We start from the raw sequence: 25,915 nt of genomic DNA, 5'->3' as shown, positions 1-25,915 counted from the left end.
TTCACAGCATTATTACAACAGTATCCAAAACAGTTTTAAATTTTTTACAATTTTTTTTGTGTGTATATCAATAGTTTACAATTGTCTGAAACTTACTTGAAAACATTTCCTTGAAAAACTGAAGGCAGCTTGAGTGATCAAAATTGTCCCTTCCTGAGCATGTTTACTGCTGATTGGTGAGGGGGACACCCAAACACATTTCCAAATAGAAACTGCAAAGAAAAAGTGCTGATAAACTAAGGTACATTGGAATTGTACCTAAATGCCTATACATTCTATATTAATTCCAGTTTTGATGTTGGAAGTATACTCTGTTGTAAAAATCAGCATGAGATAAGAGACATTTAACTTTTATGCCCATTTTTAAACACTTAATCTCCAAAGCATATTTTTACTTAGGCCTGTCAAAAATGGCATAAGCAAAATGTTTTTCTGAATGCAGCCACCTATGAGAAGTAGCATCAGTAACAAGTTCAGCAATTTGATTCAGAGAATTAAAATAAGTGAATTAGCAAGATGAAAGTCCTCAGAAAAGGCAGCTTCAAAAGAATTGGAAGAAAGCAATTAGATTCCAAACCTAACTGGAACAGTTGAAGCTGTATCTGCTTCAATTAAATGGTTAGAGAGAAAGTAAACACTTCCCAACTATCATTAGCACCACCATGTAGTTTTAAATTGAACATGATGCTAGTAAGAAACTGTAGGTTCTCATCTCCTCTTCCTCCTCTCCAGTTTCATGACCGCATCCGTTCTGTCATTAAAGGGAAAAACTCTATCAGAACAGTTCCACAGTACAGAAATGCAGCCTGGCTCAAAGAGAAGCACTACCAAGAGTAACTATTCTGGTCTAATTACTTAAGCTGACCTCACGGAGAATAGCTGTTAACATCTCACCACAGTATCACGCTGTACAGTCTGGGTATAACCAAAATTAAGAAAAAAAAAAGTCAAGCTAGTTTCATGTAGTTGATTTTATTATTACATACTAATAGTACATATTGACACAGCTGATATCAGAGTAAACCCTTATGGAACAAGTAAGTGCCATAATGCAAATTATGGAACCAAAGATCAGTGTAACGTGTGGAGCAACACAGCATCTGATTAATAATTTAAAAACAAAATCAATGCTGTGAAAACTCATGGTATTAGACTTCACTTTAAAAAAAAAATCTTAGGAGAGGCCTAAAGTTCACAAACTTCCCAAAACACAGGAAAAGCCACGTGCATCCCCCCAATGAATCCATCAGGAGTTAATTCCATGAAGACTTTTTGCAAATTCAGTGTTTAAATTTTCTACGTATTTCATATTCTTTACTGTAAGAGAGCACAGTAAGCCGAGTTATTCTACACACATATTGTTTCACTCTTTGGGGCAAATTACGACCACAATTCCCTCTAAACAGTTATTTCAACCAACATATATACATATACGTGTAAACAAAATGCCTACGTAAGGTCTTAAAGCAATTTCATAGAAGTATCCCATTCAGCTATTTGTGCTCTTTACTTCAAAATCCAAAGTGCCAAATACAAGCAGCAAAAGTTTCCACTATTGCAGTCTAAAATAAAATAATGATCCCATTTACTTGTGTGAATTTATAGAAATCATTTAAAGCCACAATTCCAATTAATTCAAAAGGGCTGAGAACAGGAGTAATACATTTACAGTAACTGCACAGCTTGCATGGCCAAAGTCTCAAAACTAGTTTTTAAACTGTTGTTAACAAGTAAAGGAATGTACACATGTTGACAATTTAATGTGTAACTCAAAAATAGACTACTGCACTGATCCAAATTTGTTAATGCATAATCATATCTGAAAATATACAAAATCTGGAGTTATTACATGAAATTAAAACCTTGTTTTAAAAAGTGCACAGTAAAAACTGAAGGTAATTACTATATAAATTATCCACAGAGTATTTCCTGGTTTAGAGCCAACATTAAGTTCTGTTTTGTTACAAGTTCTAAATATTTTTAAAGCCATTTACAGCACCAAATCAGTTTTTACTAGACCCAATGCCACCCTCTGCTTCCTGGAACAAACAGGAATTGGACAATGAACGTTCACTATCTGCATCTCGTGCAGCAGCAGCTTCCGAAGACAGTTGATTAGCTGTAAGCTATCGATTTTTGTTCTTTTTAGAATTTCCCTGCAGTAAGAAACAAGTGAACAGAACATGTAATTCAGATGATGAAAATCTAGACAGATAACATATAAAATGTGACATCCGATAATTTATGTCTACAGCAAAGTAGTACAGTCAAACTGAAAACAAACAGTCCATAGGTTTGCAATAATAGAAGCTTGTAATTGCTTGCTCTGAAAAATCCCTCTATCTTTACAGGCCTAACAGGAGAAAGTACCAGATATTTCAAATAAGCACAATAGTACCTTACTTCAATTGAAACCTGTGAAAAAAAGACATTTGAGTCACGTCCCAAGACACTCAATTGTATTAACACCACTAGTATTCTAAGGGCAGCGAAGGCAAGTCAAATCACAAGTCACCCTTAAGTGTACTTCAAATATAAATCTTGCCTCAAATTAAAAATCAATCCCCCACCCTATCATTTTGTTCCAAAACAACTAGGAATATTCTGTATAGACCAAGTTAAAGTCAAATTTTACTAAAGAATTTGTTCTACAGCTAACCAACTCGCATTTGACTTGCGGCAATTCCACAAAGCAAGTGTGTAGTTTAAAATAAACTTTTGTGCAATAGTCACTTGCTGGCAATACTGTCTTCCTATTTCCTTTAGGATAACATTTGTTTTAATCTAACCAACAACTGTCTCCAAGTCATACTGGCTTTAACTGCATCATTTTGATTTCAACCAAACTGCCTCTATGTTTGGTAACATTTGAAAACCCATGTCTGTTGTTGCGAGATTCTGAACTACCTCCTTACAGACAGAGTATCACTTCAAGTCTTAAAAGTATGACAAGTGAAAAATTCCAGAAAACATTAACAAAAACTTGAAATGCTATGGTCAGTATGCAGCCAAGTGCTTCCCTCTAAAAACACAAGAGCTTACACACCAAAAAAGTAATTTTAAATATTATGATGCCAAGTTAAAATAATCAGACATCTGAAGAAAAACAGTTCTGTACATGGGGGAAGAGTTTACTCTAAAAAATAAAAATTGCCATCATGGGACCTTTAATCAAAACATGGATTTTTATTTTAACCTTTTTTTTTTTAAACCCTTCAGTGAAAATTGCTACCATGCATGCATTCCACAATTAAAGAGAGTAATACTAGTATATTAGTTTCACAGCCACACAAGTGAAGGGTAAAATCCTTCACAACATCTGTTCCTCCCTAGAACTGTCAGAATAAGATATACCAGGGTTTAATCATTGACTGCTCAAAACAGCAGACTTATTTTTCATTATTAACATTAAGATAAGTCAAAACCTTGTTTCCTATAAGTAAATTCTTTTCCAAGCAAGGAGTCTAAGCATGCATTTTAAGGTCGCAGAAGAATGTAAGTGGCAACTTTTTCATTCCTAGATAGGAGACACAGACAAGCTAGAACATGGAAATAAAACAGAGAAAAAGAACAGCTGCCAAGAACAGAGTATACTGCAACCAAGGTAGGAGTGCAGAAAGGACACTCCTACCAATAACTTAATCATAAACACCAAGTATCACTAGATAGATTTGCAAGCAGTTCCATTTTCACCACCTAGAAACAAAAAAGGTGCTGATCTTCCATCAGAGGGTACGCTTTGAAAGCCTACTTTGAAGCAGTGACATACAAGTGTTTGTTCTCCCCCACATGTATGTTTTGCAAGATTTTTTTCTTCACCAAAACGTGCAGGACCAGGTTTGGAGTTTTCTTTCCAATTGGCCAAGAATAAGAACTATAGCTTATAAACTGGTTTGTTAAAGGGTAGTACCACAGGAATGCCAAATGCAACCCACAGACCTCCAAACTGCAGCCAGTGCCTAAAGTCAACACCTAGCAGCTTACCTTACTAGTCATCTTTAGTGTATCAATTTCTTCCCTTTGTTTAGTTAAAGTTTCATTCATGCTGCAGAGATGGTCACTCATCATACTTAACTGATCCTCGTAACTTCTCTTGGTCGTCATCAATTCATCCTAAGGAAAAAAAAAATCAGAAGCCTTTGCTCAATATTAGTGACAAGTAGCGAAGCAGCCAACTTCTATCTCCACTTAGTAAGCTATGCTTTTGATGCTGAATGTGTGCAAATAAGCTAAACCATTGAAAAAACCCCGCACTTTATGAAAGTCAATAGCTATTTTTCTTTTACTTGAAGCATGGTCTGTTCCCCTTATTTTTCCTGTTTCCTTTACAATCTTCCCCCCCACTTTTTATGGTTTATATAAAGACTAACAGCTAAGTTTTCCAACATTGCTTCCAGCCAAGAAACAAATAAAGTTTATAGGATTAGAGCATGGCCTGTACATGAACATACACGGCATACAAAGCTGAAGAAATCGGCAATCCACATGCAGTTGCAGAGCTATGATCTCTCTGGGATTAGAGAGACACGGTGGGATAGTGTGCATGACTAGAATGCAGTGATGAAGGGATACAGACACTTTTGGAAGGACAAGATACAAGGGGAGAAATCATGCTTTACGTGAAGGAGTGCTTTGAAGACAATTAAGTTCTCATAGGTAGGGATCAGAGAACAACAAGGGTGATATGGCGGGCATCTGCTACAAGCAGATAAAAATCTCTCAACCCTGATCCTCATGAGGGATTGTAACTACTCTGACATCTCCTGAAAGGGCAACAAGGTGGAACACAGGCAATTCAGGAGTTCTCTTGAGTGTGGTAAAGAACTTCTTGATACCAGTGATCAGTAGTAGGCCTAAGATAGGCTCTCTGCTGGACCTGTTACTCACAAATAAGGAAAAGCTGGTCAGGGATGTGAAAGCCAATGGTAGCCTTGGCTGCAGCAACCATGAGTTAGTGGAATTTAAGATCCTGAGGGAAGCAAGCAAGATGAACAGTAGAATTACAGCAACCCAAGATTTAAGAAGAGTAGATTTTAGCTTTTTCAAGGTCTGCTTGGCAAGATCCCAGGTTAAATTGCCCTGGAAGTTAAAGGGGCCCAGGAAAGCTGAACAATCAAGGACAGACAAAGAACAGCCCAATGCTTAGCAAGTGGAGTGACTGTGGCAGAAGGCCAGCATGGCTCTACAGGAAACTCCGAATTCAACAGCTTGATCTGAACTCTCTTGCTGCTCTGACCAAAGGAGGGGACCAAATTACCTTCAGAGGACCCTTCCAATCTAAACAGTTCTGATTCAATATTATGCAGAGTATTAAACACACAAATGGTACGCCTGCTATCTTTCCTTAGGAAGTTTAATACGTAATTGGAGATTAACATCTCATGCCAAATTGGATACTGATTGTGGAATTTATTAAAGGAAGAAATCAAAAGAGCACTTTGTTTATGAACAATTCTTTTAAGTGTGTATCATTATATTCACTGCCTGTATGGAGCATTTTAGGTACTCACCATCTCAGACAGGTGAGCAATAGAGATAGGAACTAAATATAAAGAAAACATGAGGCATTTCGGAACTGAATATTCATATATACTTTATTTTACTATTGGCTCCTTTCTCAGGTGCGTGGAAGGGAAAGACAAAGGGATAGAACATGTACAGGATGTCTGGCATAAGAATTTATTATCTATTGTTAACAACAGCTTCTTAGAGATTACGCCCAAGTCATTTTTGCTTAATAGTAAGCTATCCCTCTCAAAAAAACCACTCTGGGCATTTCTAAGACTTTCAGTCCCAGGTGCTAGAAAGGATGAAGAATTCAGCATATCATCTAAAATCAGTCACACAACCTCACCTCTTGACATAAAAACCACCCCACATTTTCATAGAAAGCCTTGACATCAACTGTGCTGAAACACAGGCTTGGCTACTATAACTTCTTCCTTGCAAGCATGTTCTGCTTCCACTTTATACCTGGGATTTGAAGTGTATTATTTCTCTTCTCTACATACTATTAGAGTTTTTACATCACATAACTAAGGACTAGTAAAGGCATGACCATGCTTTGATGGTTGTAATTTTTCTTCTCCAGCTTCCCCTTACACCATTACAAAATGCATTTATTATACATTTTACTTGCCTGTAATCTACTGATGTTTTGACTAGCTAGTTTCAACTCTTCTGTGAGCGATTCCTTGGACTTCTCTGCTAAAGACAGTCTTTTGGCAAGTGCTCGACACTGTCAATCAGAACAGGATAGGGAGGATAGAAGGGAGGAAAGTTAGTTCCAGAGTATTGCCTTGCACCATCTTTAACTGATTGCTTTGGATGTTTCCATCTTTCTGTAATCCTTAGATTTCAAGAAACCTAATCAGAGCTTCTGCATGTTTTAAAATGCCAAGGTAACGTAATAGTTAATGTTAAATTTTTGTTTCATTTTACTCAATTACCATATTGCCAATCCTCTAAATATCATATTTTTCATATAATTACTAGGAAATATTTCGTAAGTAAAAAGCAACACAGACAACTCGCTTCATACATTGCTCAATTATCAGAGAAAGCTGGTTCCTCCATACTATGTCATCTACCATTAAAAAAATATTTAAAAGGATTTGCTCTGTCAACCTGGAGCTTTGGTATATTCCACATCAGTTCATTACAAATCGAAACGGCCACAGCTTTCAAGAAAAATTACCTCATGATTTGAAATGAAAACAGGAAACCATAGATACAATGAATTGTTTTGTTAATTCTTGAAGTTAAATAAAGAAAAAAGTCTTTCTATGGTATCCATTTTTATACTTACTAGACCGCAGCCAAAAAATGTAATCCAGAAACAGATTTTTATGAAACATTATGTTCCACATATTTAAGCTCATTGTCATAACACTTGCCTGTGAAAAGTTCAAAAAGGGATTTACTGTTTTCAGTACAGACACTGCCTGCATGCTCACCTCAGCATGAAAGTGTACTGATTTGCTGTCAGCAAGCTGTAGATGAGATGTCAGTTCTGCTATCCTGGCCATATAGTGGTTTTTTATCAGGTCTTCACGAGACTCAACATCTGGAGCCTGGCAAAGCAAAAATTTAAGCAGACAGATATTTATGTTTAGTAGACTGACTACTTCCATCACATCATTGTCCTCTATGCTGACATTTCTTCCCTCCTACGGCCTGGCTGCTCTACCCAAAAGCATGAAATTCCCCAGATGCAACAGCCAAATTACAGCAGGTCACTCTGCAATTTGTCACTCATGGTGACTTTTAATGTCAGAATTCCTTAAAGGACAAAATGCTGACTGAAGATCTAAGAAGTTAGCTTGATTTAACATATTAAATGTTTTCATCTGATGAAGATGAAAATCCACTGTAGAAGTGGACTGCTTTCACCTACATAAAAACTTACAGACTTTTCCCAATCCACAAATTTCTTTAGACATTTGAACTTAAGTTTCAGGGTAACCCACTAGTGGCAGCTTTCACATGACTTGTCATTACCTTCAAATTCAGCACTATGCAGTAGCTTTTAAGATCTTGTGTCAGTTATTATCTGGGCCCCACCCCCTTTTTAATCATACCTTCAGAAGAAAACGAGTAAACTAAGATACACATCCCTGCAGTACCAGAAAAGGGAAAGCACTGAATCTTACTCTGCTAAGTTCCTGCTGTGGAAAGCATTACGCTATACCGGTGCCAAATAAAGAGTTAACATTTAGTCTGACAGCTGGGTTGATGTTTCTTTTGGTGTCACCTCTGGTTTGGGATAGCCTGTATTTCAGTGTTCAACACCAGGCACTACAGTCAATGACTTTTTTAGCAGCTTAAGCCCTTCCTCAAGAATTAAGAATTGAGGCTTGGAATGCAGTTAGGATTACTGAACTATAAAACAGACCAATGCTTTCCTCAAGTTACAGAGAACAGACCTGGACCACAGCTCATATTGCTCCCAACTGCTTACGTGAACAAAAGAGATAAGTTTACTACACAGCAGAAGAAAATTAAGAAATACATGGATTTCAGAAACTTGAACATATAGCATGCAAACTACATGGGTGACTCATGCCATTATACTACAGTATTCTTGGTAATTAGACATCTGGAATAAGTTTAACAGAGTCAGAATGGAAGTATTTACCAGATGTACTTTGATAATGTTTAAAAAAGATTACCTTTTCATTATCGGTAGTTATAGTCAACATTCCAATCTAGAACAAGGAAGAAAATACACTTAAGTGAGAACTGCAAAAATAGATACCATAGCTGCTTGTCATTTCAGCTTCAGTCATAGGACTTTTAATTTAAAGATCTTGCAACAGTTAAAACTAAAACCAAATTTAAGTACTTCCACCTGTAACATAAACAAGGGTAGTTTGAAACATGAATGCCTTGAACAGAATTAAAGCTGACACTAACCCTCTATACCATTTGCTTTACAATGTAGACAGAGAAAAAGGAATAAAAGCAACAAGATGCAGCTAGTTTGTATGATCATGCAACTGCCTGATCACATGAAACTAATTCAGAGTTATGTTAGTACAATGAAACCGTGCTTTTCATGTTTAAGAGCAAGGAAAGCCAACTTGGATTTCTTGAGTACCTTCTGAAGTCCTTTCTTTCCACTTTCACAGTTCAGCATGAAGCACTGACAGAACTCTAGCAGAGGGGTGTATGCCAATAACTAGTTTAATGGAACCGTATCTTCACGTAGAATCAGAGGGTTCTTTTCTGATCTCAACAGGACTAGAGATTTAGCTTTATGGGAAATATTTATACAGTATGTAATGTGAGTTACATTAAGTATTGTGGCTAGAAAATGCCATTCTCCTCAAATTCTTAACACATCAAATACAGGATCAAAAACTTCAGATGTTGGTTTACTTCAAATTAGGGATCTGAAAACAATCTGCTGGCCATTTTTATCCTGGAGCAGGAAAAGTGGGGAGGGGAAAAAAAAGTAATGAAGAATTCTATTGAGTAGTGAGCTGAGTAGATTGAATTACTGCTTCTGAAGTGGTATTACCAGGGACATAATTTGTAAGAAATAATCAGAGGAAAGGCCAATCCCTTTTAAATACTAGCAAGAAACAGGAAAAGGCCATTTGCCAACATAGAAAAGCAAGGACAGAATGCGTGCCATATCCAAAAGCAATTGTTGAACCCAAGTTATATGAAGGTTATGTTAAAATTAATTCTGTAGAGAACACTGAAATCTTGAATAGCTTCAAGTTAAAATTAAGCTATAGGAAGCTAACTTGTAATAAGTCTTATAACCCATTTAAAAATATTAATTACCTACTTCCATTTGCTTTAACATACCTAGAGATGAAAAAAAATATTGGAAACTCAGAGTCTGACCTGAGATATATGCTATTTATTTGCAAGGCTTCCTAACTACAGGATCAGAAAAATCTAGAAGTTAAGCACCTGTTATTTCCCCCTCAGTCATACAAGTACAGAACTACAAAAATATCTCCAATGATACTAAAGACAGTGAACAAAGCCTAAAAATCCAAGAAGTTCCAAGCTCTGCAGAAAGTATTAGCAAGCAGCTTTGCAAACACAAGGAGCCCAAGTGTGAATGCATTTCCACACAGTCAAAAAACTTCCATTATTAGTGTTCCACTGATCAAACAGTACTATTACTAAAGAAAGTGGATTTTTGTCTATTGAAGAAAAAAATTTCACCTACCAGACTAGTACTCTTAATAGGTTCCTTCAGACTCTTTTCTGTCGTTTCCTTCTTTTGTTCAGCTACATTTGGCAAAACAGAACGCTCTTGTGTAGTTTCGGTTAAATGTCCACTAAGAGAGTTCTTCAGTTTCTGGTTTTCTTTCTCTAGCTTTATTTTAGCTAGCTGGGCCTCCAACATCCAGTGTTCTTTTTCTTGTTCAAGTTTTGCAATTTTCTCCAAACTCTGCTGGACCTTTAGGAGCAAAAATTTACGGTTTACATTATTGGACATAAGGGGAAAAAAAAGTCACACACAGGAAATGTTTGAAGACACTATTAACTATTGCATAAGTGAGCTAATGAATAATGCAGCAGGTAAACAACTACTGATTCAAGCTGTATGCTTAACTGTGGTTATGTGTCAAAAATTACTTATTTAATTAGTCTGAAACATGCATCACAGTATACAGCCCATAGAACTGGTAACATCATATTAGGTGAAAATCAAAAACAGGGAAGTATTTTATGAAAACTTTAAAGATGTGTGCCTGGCACTAACATCATCTTGTTCTATACTAGAAAGACAAACAATCTCTCCCCTCCCAGCTGCCCCACTTCACATAGACAGAAGAACTCACTTGCCCAAATAAGAAATCAACTATGGAACAGGACACATCATATCACTCCATACATTTCTCTGGAAATTTCTCTCATTCCTACTAATACACTTGGAATATTGGCCACTATAAAAAACAAACACTGAAGTCTTTTTCTTCTGTAAAAGTTCAGTGACTGTTATGCAAGCACAGTCTGGGCATTCAAGCTAATAAAGAAGTTTTAGTATTAAATCAGTCTCATTGCAACAAGGAGATGGGCAAACTGTGTAGGCCTTTTAAATACCATTTTACCTCCCTCTGCCTCACCTTCCAGGAAAAAAAAAAATGCATGCACACTGCAAGAATGATTTTTCTTTTCAGTTAGTATATTAATAGATTACAGTTTATCATTGTTCTTAGCCAGTGCTAATAAATCCTGCATAGTCCAAAAAAGCACTCAAAACAGTACATAACATCAGAAATGAATACTTCAGCATGCCTTATTCTTGTCTTTATTTTGCATTTACTTGAATTATTAAAGATTGCCTGACTTCTTGTATTTATAAATGAAGACATCAATGGTATAATCCTGTCTCTTATAATTACATGTACATTCTGCAAGTACAGGAGAACAAGTCTTGGATAACCCAGCCAGAAAAGGGTACGTTTTACTTTCAAAACTCTGCAAGACATCTACAGTCTAATTTTAGGCTTCAGTATACGCATATATATGCACAAATGACCACACAAATATACAGAGGCTATTTGATACTACTTTACCTTTATAAAATACGCTATCATATATGCTAGTAAAATTTATACCAGAATACCTGTTGTGCAAGGCCTTCTCTACTTTCTGTGGAACTCAGAAGAACTCTGCGATTGGTTAAAGCCTCTTCATAAGGCACTGAATCTGTACAAGGCTACAGAAGGATAAAAGAAACCTCAAAACATGTTTCATAGTAGATCAGAATATGTATTCTACATCTTTCTTATTGCCCTCCTTACTTCATTGAAGGGTAAAAAAGACCTTCCATGTGTTCATCAGCTAGTAGAAAAAAAATGGTTTGAGCTCAAAAAATACCACCCCAAAATGCACACCTGATTAAAAAGTGCTCAGAAAACTCCAGGTGTTAATCAAATACATCTTAAGGTCCACTTTACAGACACTGCAGTAAAGTGATGTAATAAAAAACTGTTAAGCACACCATCTCATATTTGTTAGTTTTAATGGAGACAACAGGGAGATCTGACAGTGTTCAATCCTTTGGTTCAGCACATTTTCTCCAACATACCTCCTTTTTAGCTGCCTTTTTTTCTTATTGCTCTCTACTGTCTTCCAGTGAATGCAAGTACAAGAATACGATGTCATTCACTCCATATTCCTGGTGAATACGGGAGGAAGTTTAAATAAGAAGCTACCCTCATCTCCTTGGAGTCTTGGCACAGAAATAATTAGTGGAAATGAGTAAGGGCAGAATTGGCAGTCTCAGTTGTATGCTCTCTAGATTTTTCAATAGCATTATTGCTCTAAAGGTTCTATTTCTTCAGCCAAAGATTCTCATTCAGAGACTCTCATCCATTCCAAATATTGAAAATCCTTAGTTTGTATTCTGTTTGGCATAACCAGCTATCAACAGAACTGTGCTTTCTCTGTGCAAGGATGCTAGCTGAACAAACCTTCTTCAAATTCTTCATGTAAGCAACCGCCTTTTTCTTGTACTGCAGCATACACTCAGCTGAAAGAGGGCTGATGAACTCTGTTCCTCCTTTAGGGCCATAGCTCAACGAAGCAGTGAAGTGATCCAAGTTGTTGCTAAAGAATGATGCAATCTGGACACATCAAGAAAAGTCACTTTTTGAATGAAGTTGACCAGAAAGATTCACCAGAGCAATTCCTCTTTCAAGAGCAAGACAAGTATTTAGTGAAATTGGACTTCACAATAAGAATTTCAAACAAGCCATGGGCTTTTCCACATAACTTAGACCTTACTCACACAAAGCTTCCTCTTCACATTATCACCCATTCAGGTTTTTTTAACTTGTAGTCTGAAAAGACCTTAGAACAAACCTGATACTATAGATTATTAATAATCAGAAGCACACGTAGATTTTCCAAATAATTCAGTTAAGATTTTTTAAAAAAATCCAAACCTGCACAAGCAAGTTAGGGCATTATGTTGAACCAAAAGTATCCATTACCTTGCCCACTCCATTTGTTAAGGCCACAACAGAGGATAAAATACAGTCATTTGTAGTTATGAGTTTCTGTGTGGCAGTTGGAACATCTTGTTCTAAAGTAGCTTTCTGACTGTAGTGCTTGGAAATATCTAGGAAAAAGAAAAAACCACATTTATGTTAAATTATGATTTTTGTCTATTTCAGCAACCATTTTCAAATTCTTATGACTTCAGGCTTCAAATGCTTCTCCCATCTAAGTTGTATACAAGTTTAGTCCAGACACTCTTAGTTCTTCAATATACTGCCTTAGACAACTGTTTGTGACTATGAGGAATAGGCATTATGCCTGTTACACAAGGCGGAATAAAGGTGTGTATTTAAGTGTGCTCTGTATCCCAGAAGTCATAGCTATATAGGGGATCCGAGCTCACATTGAACTAGCACCTCATTTCACAACTCTACTTTCCATGTCCAGGTGTTCACATCAGGACACTCAAAAGTAGAATTTTTAGTCATGTTCAATATCCAAGTGTTAAGCTTACATGACTTGTAAGGGAAGAGCAAATCTAAAAGACTACCGGAAGTTTAGAATGCTACTTCCTATATTCTAAAATTCTTTCAGGCAAAATTAACAGAACAGTCTTCAGAGAGGGGGGAAGAACCCCTCAAAACTTTTTGAAAGTCATTCACAAAAACCATCTTAGCTTAAATATACTAATTAATTTCAACAGCACTGAAATTTAAAAAGACTCACGTATTTCTCATGTAAGAACAAACATTCTCAAGGTGGCCTAATTATAAATAAGTAATTATTTGACAAGTGAACGTTTTGCACCTATTTTACAATAAAGTACTATTGCTACAGAATGGAGAAGTCCCAGGTCATCAGCACCAGGAGTTACAATTTGAGGCAAGCCTAAGCAGCTGGAAATTAGTTTGGGTTGGGAAGGAAGGAAGGAGAAAAGTAACAAATCAAGCATTCTGGAGTATGGGAGTATTAGATGTTAAGCACAACATTTCTGTTGCTAGCTAATGAATTCTGCTGACAGTTTTCTTCAGTACTTCTATTTTCTTTATTTCCTTTGTCAAAGTATAAGTTGGGTTGATTTTACATTATAGCAACAATATTAAGAGGTAGAAGGTATTTATCAATAAACTTATCTATGCTACAAAACTCTTGGTTTAGTGTCCCATTTTGTTTGAGGTAGAATCTCTAATATAATCTTTTTTTAAAACAGAGACTCTGCAAAATGGGGGCATGTTATTGATGTTTTACTAAAAGAGACAACAAAACAAATTCTGCTTAAAATTGTAAAAGCTTAGTGTTTAAACAGCTGACTAGTATTAATTCACCTATATGGATTATTTTCTCCCTGGGAACAGTACATGGTACAGAAATTCTAGGATATACATGGACATCAGTGTTTTGAAGCTCCCCAAGCTTTAACCGAACATTGCTTCACTGAAAATGTAACATATCCACGTTCTTCTGATAAAAGAAAGGTAAGTCATTTTCAAGGAGGAAGTTAAGTTTCAAAAAGTTTCAAACACGGACTTTTTCATAAGCTTTGGTTCTATGTTCACATAAAAATAGTAATTGCCCTAAAAATGGTAAGGAAAAATTCCACTTTGAAGGCAGGTACTAAGTCAACAGTAAGTAAGCAGGGGAAAATATGTACATTTAATGGTATCCCATTCTGTATGCTAGTTCTGCTAGAGCAATGAAATTCAGACAGTAAAGTGATACTGCTCAGGAAGATCAAGAATGCCACAATTAAATATTCCAGCAACTTAGAAGAACAAAGCTAACAGAACAGAGGAATGGAAAAAATGCATGCATGTCCAAAACAAGCAGTTAGAAGGTTTAGTTTCTTATCTTAATTTGTAAAGGCAAAACAAACCAGATTTATCACATATTACACATTTAACATGGTTACAGAGAAAGTTCATGTGTGCTATGTTAAACAGAAAGAAGCAGAGCTGAAACATAACAACATTCCTGTACTCTCACCTTTTAAAATGTCATGAAATCCATGAAGACTTGCAGCAATGTTTGTAAACACCAAGTTGTAATTTGTCCGAAGAAGTCCTTCTGGTTTTGTACCTAAGAGTACCACATAGGAAGGAAAGTAAAACAACACTAAAAAATGACTGAATGAAAAGAGTTAGATTTGAAAATAATCCAGTTTCCACCTACTAGAAACATTTGCATGGAGCATAAGAATAACAACAGATTCATTTACTTAAATTTCCCCTTCGGTATCAAATGTATATATACCAAATTTTGCCAGAGTAGGCAGGTAAAAGATTTCCAAGTTCCCTAAGTTTCATTCATATTTTACAAACATTAACTGTTTTGGTCTCAAAAAGCAATTACACATGTAGAAAGATTTACACGTTCGCTGCCGTAGGAAGGACCATCTGGGTCCTTGTAAGAATGAGGACTGAAATAACCTGCAGCTACACAATAACTGTTTCCTCTTATTTACAGCACGCATTTGGAGATAATTTCCCCATCCATGTACACACAAAGGTTTTACCTGATTTTATTTAGTCATTATCATGAGAGTGGTGGTTTAATAATCTTATGAATAGGAGGAGCTGGAAATTATAATTAGTAATAAAATGTAGTTTATTAACAATTTCATGATTAAGAGATGACAAAAGACATACTGTCAATCATACCATAAAAACCTACAGTCATTTCTTCTCCTCTATAGTTAACTATCTAAAATGTGGTGCATGTGACTGCTTGGTAATTTCCAGGCCTGCACCATGCCCATGTCTATCCAGAAAGAAGAGGGTGGAGCATTAAAGAAACACTCGATAGCAAACTCAGTCTTCCAACCTGGATAAACGAGGGTCCAGTATGACAGAGCATATTGCAGAACTCACTTGCCCCATATTTTGGGCTGTACCTAAAGAGTAGTGTTAGTCTGGTTTTCCTCTAGCATAGAAGTGGCATTGTGTGTGTGTGTGGTTTAAAAAACAAGGAAAAAAACCCAACCCCAACACTGGTCCTAAAGGAAAACCAGTGCCTTCCAGCTGCAATGTAACCGAGCCCAAACTGGCACTTACTTGGTAATGCAAGAAGACTAATGTATGTATGTAGCTTCTCAAAGACTGCAGTCAACCTTTTCATATCTCTGTGGAGCTCCATATTTCTAGCTCTTAAAGCAGCTGTGCAAAGAGAAGACTCACACTCTTCTTCCAAACTAGGAATATATGAATTATTTTTTTTTTAAAAAGTGAGCAACTGTCAAAAAACAAGTTCATGAGTTTTGGAGCAGATGAGTGTTCTCTACATCCCCAGTCCAAAGCAAGAATAGACTAGGAATTTATTTTAGAAAGGTTACCATATCAGAGTAACTTAGCAATACATGAAAATTATTCTGTACATGTACTACCCCCACTCTTAGGAACTTCAGTCACAAGCCAAGAACAGTTTATGCTCACTGCAAGGAATTGATTGCATCAGTTTAAAGACTTTTTCCTCTACTACATATAAATTTATCTTTTGTTTCCTAAGGAACAGGAGAACAGGTACAAAAAAGGCATAAAAAAAGCTTTTTCTTCCTTAATCCAAAACCTCTTTTTAAGTAATCCTTTGCACTAATAATTCACCTCCCTTCAACCCACTCGGGAACAAAGATTTTCACTGCAGAAGGGATGTGCAGCTGGCCAAGTTTTACTACATTGCTATATTTACTGCATGATAATCTTCAGGCTGGCTCAAGAAATTAACAGTTTCAGTGTATAAAACCTGAATACTATTAAGTATACATTAAGAAACATTAAAAATCTCTGCAGGTTTCATTAAAGCCTCATCTGTGATGCAGGGAAAAAGGCTTTACAATACATGGGTTTAAAGTCCAGCTGAAAAAAACCATGCATAACCTAAAGGCTCAAAAACCAGCAGACAAAAAAATTCTGCCTTTTAAGCCAGAGTGCTTTAAGGGTTGACTTAATATTCGAGTTGTAGATGTTGACAATGCTGCACACCTCGCACTTGGTACGCCTTTAATTTGATCAAATCAAAAGTACCTTTTTAACTGATAAGGAAGAATCTTTCTTAAAAAGCATAGGTAGGAAGCTAAGTGTTCTGAGAAGGCCTTCACTTTCACAGCTGTTTCCTGGAAGGAAAAACAACACATAAGTATTTTTGCTGCGTAAACATCTTTTCCAATACTAAAAATAAATCTTACCAGGACTGTCACAGTATCTTCTGTAATACTCTCAAACAAGTGAAGCATTCCTTCCTCCAGAGGGCGAACATACGAAGCATTTTCATGAAGATACTGTGAGAACTGAGTGCAGAGAGATTTTAAAATGGTGCTTGCTGAAGGCTCTTGCAAACTGTTTTGAGTTAACAAATGAACAGTCCACTTTAGCAAAGCATCTGTCATCTTAAGTGATCTCCAGAATGTCAATAATAAGATATAACAGTCAAGTGATGTACAGCAACCTCTCCTACAGGACACGCAAACACACACCTTGAGGGAAAGTGAGAAATAGTAAAGACTACAATGGAAGGCCAAGCAAAACCCCACCTAGGGCTTTGCTACAGCACCCTATCTCATTTTAACTGGCATGCACAACACACCAAACCTCTGCTTTTTGAATTTAAACATTCTTGCATTCCTTGCTCAACTCCATTAAATTAAACCTAGATCCATGCATCATTAAGCCACCAGAATAAACTATACTACCTTTCTTGTCCCATGCATCAGCACAAACATTTGCACAGCTACGCTGTGCAAAGTATTGAAGATGTAAACCCAGTTAAAACTGAGAGCAAGAGATACATTTTAATCTTTATCTGTATCCAGTCCAGTTTTCAACATGGGTCGAAGCATGCTTATGCCAATGCAAAGGACAGAGCAGTAACCAAGGGAGAATCCTTACTTTCAAGAACTGTGACAGGTTTGGGCAATTGTGAAATTTTGGCCTCACAGAACTGCCTGACTTTGCTAGAAGTTGCTTAAGTAAATTCTATGGCTAATTTTGCCTTAAAAAAAAGTATACCTGAGAACAAAAGGTGTTTACTCTTACACGCAATCGAAACATAACAGTACCATCAGCTTTCAGTTTTGATACCACAGTATTACAAAAAGCTTTTTCCATAGACTGACATTGGTAGTCAAAAGTAATCTTGGTTTTTATTCTACCCCACAGAAAGATACCTTCACCTTTGATTATTTATACCACAATCGTAGCTAAAGATCCCAGGCAAATAGGGTATGAGAAATTGTAATTACTTCTTGTATTATTACAGTCCAGCAACACAGTGTTAACAAGAAAAGAGAGATGCCAAGCTCTCATTCATGCATGCAGAAATCTGGATGGAATTAGGGAAAACTCCTAAATCTAAGGAGGAAGAAGTAACACATGCAGAATGCTCCTGACTTGTGTTGCAAGAGAGAGGACTGGAGTTATCTGGCACGATGCTGAAGACCCAGCAGAACCCAGCAATCCAATACTTAAAGAGAAAAGGAATACTTGAACCTGGAAGGGAATTGTCCACATCTACTTTGAGTGTTTGGTGGGGAAAATAGCTCGAAAACGCCAGACAAGACCTGGAGTTGGGGAAAAATAAATCAGTGCAAGTGTGCTAAGCCACTACCTGACACTTGGCTTGTTTTCTCTACCACATTAAGGGGAGGTTTTTGAACCACTCAGTGGAGGAGCTAAGAGCACACTGAGAACACTTGCCAAGCAAATAGATAAATTAATCAAAAATACAGGAGCAACAGCAGCTTCAGTGAGTGACAAAAGATCCTTCATCACTGGAAAGTCATGGCAAAAGCCCTGAGAGGTAGCGCATACTGAGGCAATTAGGTCATGAATACACAATGGGGCAGACTACAAGAGACAATTATGAAAACAAACAAAGCCTGAACTACTGAATCAGAGTGAATTATCAGAAAAGGAGAATCAAATTACAGTTCTGATTAAGCTGCATGTTTCAGCTGTGTGAAAGCACTTCTCTGCTGAAAAGCAACAAAGAAGCATTAACTAGGACATTAAGAAAAAAAAAGCGTGAGAAATGATGTCTAAAAAACCTGGTTTTACTCCCAGAGTGTAAACTGCAGTAGTATCTGTAGAATCCAATCACCACACTGGGCCACATAAACAAGAAGACACAGTTCCTGCCCCAAAGGAATTGGAAGATGACAGAGGCACATAGTTTCCACAAGAAGGATATCCCATTTTGAGTACATTTGGTGGCAGGAGCAAGAAAATGTTGTTAAACTAAGATCTATGCTGTAAAAAGCGTAAAAGCATATTCTTTATTCAAACAGTTCAAACAACTGAGAAAGTAAATAGAGTGGGATTTCTCTAGTGGATAAACATGTTCAAGGATACTTGTTGCCTGCAAAGAGATTAAAGGAGGTCTTCCCAAGAACAGGGCAGTTTTGTTACAGTTAACATTGTCACTACATGCATTGCAGCCATTTGATGAATGCAAATCACGTCCATCTTGGTAGCCTGTCTGAGCCCTACAAACTACTAAATTGAAGTGATAGTCTGAACCAGAAAATACTGTCATCCAGTAACTTAAATGCACGTGTTCACTTGAACTATGAAGTCAACAACTCGATGCTAAAACAATGTTTATTCCAAAGCATACATATATGCAGCCCCATGCAAATCCTTGTGCACAAAGTTCTCTTCTATGCTTCATGTCATAGAAAGTCAAAAGACGCAGCTTAACAGCTCTGAATAATACTTTCAGAAAAGTGTTCTTACGGAGTTGCACAGGAAGAGGCCAGGTTTCTCATAATAATTTCAACGTGCTTCACAGACTTGAAGCTTCAGAACGCTTACAGGAAAGGTCTTTATAATCTAATTTTGGGCTATCTGTGTCAAGTTGGTTTTTGACAGGGGAACAGAGTCCAAGTTCTCTCCCTCATAAGCCTACCTTACATCCAGTTTATTTCACGTTACAGTTAAACACTCGAAACAGAGAGTCTCAGCATCTCCCATCCCCCAGTGCATTAACTAAGACAAGCATCTATTTAGTAGTGCAATATTTGTGTATTTTAAAATAAGTCAGCTGAACTTTTGACAAATGCACTTTAATTTAGCACTTAAAAAGCAAAGCCTTGATTTGACTATCATATCACTCTTGGAGCGGTGGTAGAGGGGAAAAGGATTCTCTGCAGCTACACCTTCACCCACATTCAGAGAATTCACCCAATAGAAAAAGACTTCTCATGCAGGAGAGGCTGCCTCTCAGGAACACACTCACAGCATTCCAGTAAAAATGGTAGAAGTTTGCATGACTAAGGTTATTCACTCATGGAAGTCTATATAATTAAATATACTTGTAGCTAAAATCTGTAAGCTTTACCTTCTGATTTAACGGTGATATAGTGTCTGTTGCAGAATCAATTGGAAAGATCTGTACCTTCTGCTCAGTGTACGTATGGAAGTTCAAAAGAGCTGTTACAAGTTCTTGAACAAAAGCCAGCGCCTGGCCAGCAAGGTCTCGCAACCTCAGCTGTAAAGACAGTTATTAAATTATTATATTTGACACATATCTATTTAAATATGAAAAAAAATCTATGGCTGGATACAAAAAGTTGCTTTCAACAATGGGCATAGTAAAATAATATTCTGAGCAATTTCAAGACAAATACTAAACCTTTTTGCCATTCTTTTTAGAAAGGCACGCCTGAGTTAATACCTACAGTGATCATCAGCCAGTAGTCAATGTATTAGCTCTGGTGAAGCGAGGTGAGCAGACACCTGACTCCTCGCCATAAGAGTGGTACGGACTACCTTTGAAAAGCGCTGAGGCTCTGTGGACAGAAATTTCCTTGGAATATCATGATAGTAGTAAGATAGGCTCTCTTCTGCCATTTTGGGTCACTAAAATGACTGGTTTTATTCAGTATCTGTGTAGAAAGTTGCATCTTTAGATATGAAGCCACAAAAAGTGCTTACCTGGTATCTTCTGTTGTGTAATGGTACATTCAGAGCATTGTACCGATTAGATCCTATAGGACAAAAATTGAGTTATACGCACTTAAACAATCACAATTTAAGACACATTTATTGGTAAAGAGTGATTTTTTTTTTAAATATAATATTTCATTGCAGTAATATTACAGTTCTTGTAAGTAATATTAACTAAAAAGATACAAACAATTGGCTTCAATAAAGTAGGCCTAAACATCCTCACTTAAGAGCCATTACTGTGACTAGGTGGAGAGAAAGCACTTCTATACTTGCCTCCAATTGTAAATCAAATTTAACTATCTGAACACCCTGAAATTGATAGGTAAGAGCAGAATCCTCTTGCCCAAAAGAACAGTATTCATCACTAACAATAGTCAAAATCTTAAACCCAGACCCTTAAAGAATTCAAGATGATCTTCAAATTCAACTACATTCCAGGGACTGTCAAATAAGATTAATGTATTTTTTAATAGTTTGCATATTTAAAAAAGCTCCTGTATGTACTTGATTTGTTGATAATTTAGAATATGTAGTCTCCACATATTTCAGCATTCTGTTCCAGTTACAGATTAACTAGAATGATTATTCAGTTACAAGTGGGCACAATTTTTGAAGAGGTAGAAGGATATTTGCAGCTAGAGAACAGCTTACAAAGTCTTACAGGTTTAAAAGGGTTCACATCCATCCTCAGTAAAATGGAATAATAGCCATTTTAGTTTAAAACTTGCACTCAAAGGAAATTTACAGCTTCTTACTCCTTTTGTATCATTCACATTTGACAGTTAACACATGGGAAGAGGTAGTTGTACTCACAACAAAAAACACTGTTCAAAATTAACAAATCCTACTCATAAGGAAACGCTTCAGAGAACTTTTTTGTTATCTTTCTACTCCTGAAATCATGCTTGGCAGTCAAAAAGTCATTTGACTGTTATGAAACTGAAGCCAGCTGCTAGTTACACTTAAAACCAACTACAGAGCCTATAGCAAGACATTCGGAATCCATAGCAGACAAACATTTCCTGCCTTTCTTTCGTTCTTCTATCATGAAAGATCTGTCCACTATTTGTAGTGTTTTCCACGCATGCAAAAACATCACGCTATGGTAGCTGAGTGAGCAGATAACTAAATTAATTGCAAAGTTCCAACTACAATGATAACCACCTGTAAAAAAAAAATCAGCTAAAGAAGCCAGAAAGGTAGAAAGAGGCAGCAAATGACAAATAAAATGATGTTTGTGAGAGGAAAAAAGTGAAAACGGTATGAACTCAAGGCCCCAACACCTAAGCATAACATGCTGTATGAGAGTCAACATTTCCTACAAAGAAGATGATCTGGTGTTTCTAAGCCAAGTCTTACTGGATTGTCAAGCCAGTGGAGAACTTGGAAGGCTCACCCCTGCAGCACCCTGACGGATCAGCTTTTGGAGAACCTAAGGCTATTCAAAACATTGTCATCAAGTTTTAAACTGAATGAAAAATGCAAAAGCTACCAATAAAACCTACCAGAAATTCAACAGCCTGTTTTCACTTCTCTGTTCCTCTTTCTCCACTACTTTCAGCTTTTTCACTATTCCAGGTCCTTCTAGTCTCAACGCCAAAAGAGTACAAACTGCTGCCTACCCGACTACAACCTTGTGTTCAAGCTATTTACGAAAGCACCCAATACATAGCACTGATCTGGCACATACTAACCAACTCTTGTACCAAAGCAGTGCAAAGGCTGAGCACTCCTTTCAGTTTATTTAGTAGCAGTTGGAAAGGAAGCAGAAAAAAAGAGGTTGCTTCAGGTAAAATCTCCAAATTCAAAGGGGTTGGTTGTTTTTTCCCCCTGAAAAGATGAATTAGTCCAAGACAAACCATGGATAAGAACCTAGCCTGGGTGTTCCCTGATCAGACAGGAGACACATTAAGTCAATATCTCTGCAGTCACTAGTTTATCCCCATCTTAACTTACTGTAACTCTTGAATATACCCTGCCCAAAATAATACTCTGAGATGTGTAACTACAGAAATCTTTGTTGAGAAACCAGTAAATTGACCATGTTCCTTCATCTTTTACAGCATTCTGTCAATACTAAGACAGACAAGTGGCATATTAATCAGAAGCCTTCAAAAGTTTTAATTTGCACTACAGATATATAGAAAAATATAAAAACTAGGTATTTTAAGATCACTAAACAAGATTATGACAAGTATTATGAATATTTATTGCAATTGCCTCCAAGTATCTGTTCAGATGTTCAACACTTCTTACAGCTAATACATGTTAGTTCCTAAGGAGTACTTCCTCCAGATGGATACCTAAAATTAAACAAGAAACCCAGAGCAAGGCAATACGTACTTGTGTCATTAAAAGGTACTTTTTCATTGATTATGCATAGAGATTCTTCTAGTCTACTGCCCAAAGCTGCTTGAAGAGTCTTTAACTGTTGCTGGCTAAATAACAAAAAGACAAATGAAAAACTACACACACACACAGTGTAAACCTTTAAAATTTAAACTGTATCACCAACACCACAGCTCACCATAAGCATCCCTTGAGTATACAGGTAACTGTCTTTCTCTAGAAGTTAGATAGAAATAAGACAGTAGGAATAATTTTTCCTCCTTTATGTCATATTAATATATGATATTGTATTTTAATCCCTAACAAACGCAGTGAAAGATGCAATAAATTTTTAAATCCTATGTTCCATTCTTGAGAAGCTCAACTTACTTTGGAGTTATTTTTACATTATTTTCCAATTCTGCAATTACTGTATGAGCTATATGAAGGTATTCTTTTATACCAGAATTTGAATAGGAATGCAAAAGAGCCTTTAAATTATTTACTATGTATCCGATGCAATATTCCAATATGCAAGGAGCTTTCAGTAATTCTGTTAACTATGTCACTTCACTCTTAGAAATACCTCACAAGCATTTCAAAGCCCAATATTTAAACACTGCTATAATGCAGCTCATTCCCACAAGACTCAGCAATTATGTTTCTGATGCATTCTTAAATGATTTTTCTCTCAATCTGCTTCGCTTGCATTTGACTGTGTACATAGGCATGAATCTAAGTTATTAAGACTACTAATATCATTAGTATAGATTCTTGAGATGAACAGTAACATATTCCAGCATTATATACATACATCAACAAAGATTAATGCATATTGATTCAGACCAAATTCCACACCTTACCCAACTTAGGCCCCCAAATTCTTCACTGTTTTGCTTCCCGTTTGACATCTAGAACTCCTGCACATATAATGGAGGGTCGGGGGAAGGTATCAAAGTGACAGGGATTTTTTTCCTTTTTTTACAAAAACACTTGTTATGTGGAAATTTATCAGGACTAACAAGGAAAAAAATCCAAAATAGTCAAGCAAGATATGAAGAAACTGGCCAATAAGTAGCTCATGCGCACTAACAAACACTTTTCTCAAAGAGCAGCTCCAAAATTGCATAGAAACTGTACAGCATGAACCACAGTAGCATTGGGCATGATAGAAAAACTCAAAGACAAACTGCAAAGGTACAGATGTCTCCTTTTTGTACTATAAAGGAACAGCAAACAAGTAGTTTGGTTTACATTCTGCCCTTTAATTTTCAAGGCATGCAGGCTGTCAAATCTTGTATCCCCTGGCTTTCCTGAATAAAGCCTAGGTGCCAGAGGCAAATGGATTCCTTCCCCTGAAAGAGTGGGGAAAACAGAAGAGCTGTACTTTAAAAGACATCTTCTGTCATGTGTTCACTAGATACTGATTTCAGCGTTTAAAATAAGGAAGTGTCAGGCTTTATTTTGTTTAAGAAGCCTCTATTCTTAAGTGGTAGGGACAATTTCTCGCAATTACATTAATTACCCAGTCATCATAGAACATGACAGACAAGCTCTGAACTGAATAGTAGCAGATTAAGACTACACTGTTTTTCAAACACGACAAAAAAAGCAAACAGCAGCAAAACACAGCTTTCATCCTCTTTTGCAAGTCATTCTTAGTGAAACCCTGACCTGTATTAGAGGAGAGTTATTGGAATTCAAGTATCTTCGCATCTATCAAAATAATTAAAATACATACTTCAAGGTTACCATTTGAAAGAAGGAACTCTTCACCTGATCATTCACTATGCATTTTATCCATTACATTAAAGATCTAAACTGCACATGTATCTTTAAAAATGCACCTCAATAATAAGCCTCAGAGAAGTGCATCCTCATTTGATTTGGCCCACAGTCCTCAACTTCTTCCCATTTTCAACAACTTGTCTTCAAGACAATGAAGATATTCCAAAACTAACAATACAATCCTTCAACAAAAAACTTTCTAGCTCAGTGTGTTATACCTGAAGCAAAAGCAATTGTTCAAGAAGCTTTTGGGGTGGAGGGGAATTTTTGAAACTCTTCAGTTGGTTGTCTCAGCATACCTTACCCAAGCTTTGTTTTTAGAACTAGTTTGTAAAAACTCACATATCTTTGTTTCTTACAAGTTCAGTAATTTCTTTACTTTTTATAATATTCCATTACAAATAAATTCTTCAAGCTTTCATCAGCTTCACAGCTACTTAAAATAGCTTGGCAACAAAACTGTTCTTACTAAAAGCTGAATCTGTGGAATTGATTGTCTAGTTACATATTCAGCAGATGGAAATGGGATCTGATCTGCACAGTCTTAATGTTAATGTGCTGTTGCCCAGTATTTTGAGTTTTATCAAAGATTTTGTTGTTGTATTGGTTGGGGGTTTTTTTAACGTATTCTTGTCTAAAAATAATCCAGTTAATCTGGAAATAACAGCAGTTATTTCTTGAAATCAATTTTTTTATTAAAGAAAAACACTTACCATTCTTCGGTTCGAAGCCTACAGTCCTTAGCTTCTCTTTCTAGTGTCTGAGACTTGATCTTTATGCAAGAAGATAATCTCACAATGTAAGTACTGACAAAGCAAGACATGTCATTTCAAAACTTTTCAAACTTGCAAGTAAGAGAAAAACTCCTTACTTCTAATTTGGCTTTATCATTCTGCAGCTTTTCTATGGTATCTGTGTATTTCCTCGTTAAACTGTCCACCACAGCTTGATGCTGGGCAGCATCAGTTTCCAAAACCTCAAGTCTAGTTCTCAGCTCCGCTTCTAAACGTTTATGCTGCTCATCTGCTTCAAAGAACTGAAAGAAGAAAAGCAGAAATCGTAAAAGCTTCATTTTACTACAGAATCTAGTCCTATGAGTTACACTAATTTAATTAGCCAGTCCAGGTTAACAACAATTACTAGCTCTCAGAGAAATAGAAATTTTATGATGACATTGATAGATAAAAGATTCAGGAAAAAAGAACTTTGTGTTTATTAAAATTTTGTGGTACCAACCATTCCTTAGATATATTGTCCATTAGTAGTAGACACCTGAAAAAATAAACTTTAGCCATAAGGTTTTTCCTCAAGTTTTCTAAACCAAAGCAAAATACATTCCATTTCAGTTAAGTAATTCCTGACTTAGTTATGGCAACTTGCAGAAA

General features: G+C 36.5%; 1 protein-coding gene across 2 annotated transcripts in view; it reads right to left on the bottom strand.

Moving 5' to 3' along the window:
- Positions 1–953: 953 nt before the first annotated feature.
- PPP1R21 (protein phosphatase 1 regulatory subunit 21) overlaps positions 954–25,915 on the bottom strand; it is a 31,181-nt gene continuing 6,219 nt past the window's right edge. For both annotated transcript variants that reach the window (XM_075749464.1, XM_075749465.1), the window contains 18 exons: positions 25,402–25,566; positions 25,244–25,302; positions 22,758–22,852; positions 20,400–20,452; positions 19,804–19,953; positions 16,655–16,756; positions 16,494–16,582; positions 15,528–15,664; positions 14,461–14,553; positions 12,471–12,598; positions 11,949–12,101; positions 11,099–11,191; positions 9,692–9,925; positions 8,172–8,207; positions 6,957–7,073; positions 6,140–6,238; positions 3,985–4,113; positions 954–2,156 (listed from right to left, as the gene is read on the bottom strand). In XM_075749464.1, the coding sequence (XP_075605579.1) occupies positions 2,127–2,156; positions 3,985–4,113; positions 6,140–6,238; positions 6,957–7,073; positions 8,172–8,207; positions 9,692–9,925; positions 11,099–11,191; positions 11,949–12,101; positions 12,471–12,598; positions 14,461–14,553; positions 15,528–15,664; positions 16,494–16,582; positions 16,655–16,756; positions 19,804–19,953; positions 20,400–20,452; positions 22,758–22,852; positions 25,244–25,302; positions 25,402–25,566 (1,962 nt within the window). In that variant the 3' untranslated portion in view covers positions 954–2,126. The remainder of the gene's footprint in view (positions 2,157–3,984; positions 4,114–6,139; positions 6,239–6,956; positions 7,074–8,171; positions 8,208–9,691; positions 9,926–11,098; positions 11,192–11,948; positions 12,102–12,470; positions 12,599–14,460; positions 14,554–15,527; positions 15,665–16,493; positions 16,583–16,654; positions 16,757–19,803; positions 19,954–20,399; positions 20,453–22,757; positions 22,853–25,243; positions 25,303–25,401; positions 25,567–25,915) is intronic.

This window comes from Balearica regulorum, chromosome 3, assembly GCF_011004875.1.
Source record: "Balearica regulorum gibbericeps isolate bBalReg1 chromosome 3, bBalReg1.pri, whole genome shotgun sequence".
Classification (NCBI taxonomy): domain Eukaryota; kingdom Metazoa; phylum Chordata; class Aves; order Gruiformes; family Gruidae; genus Balearica; species Balearica regulorum.
Note: the sequence above shows the minus strand (reverse complement) of the source record. Positions and strands in the feature narration are given on the sequence as shown.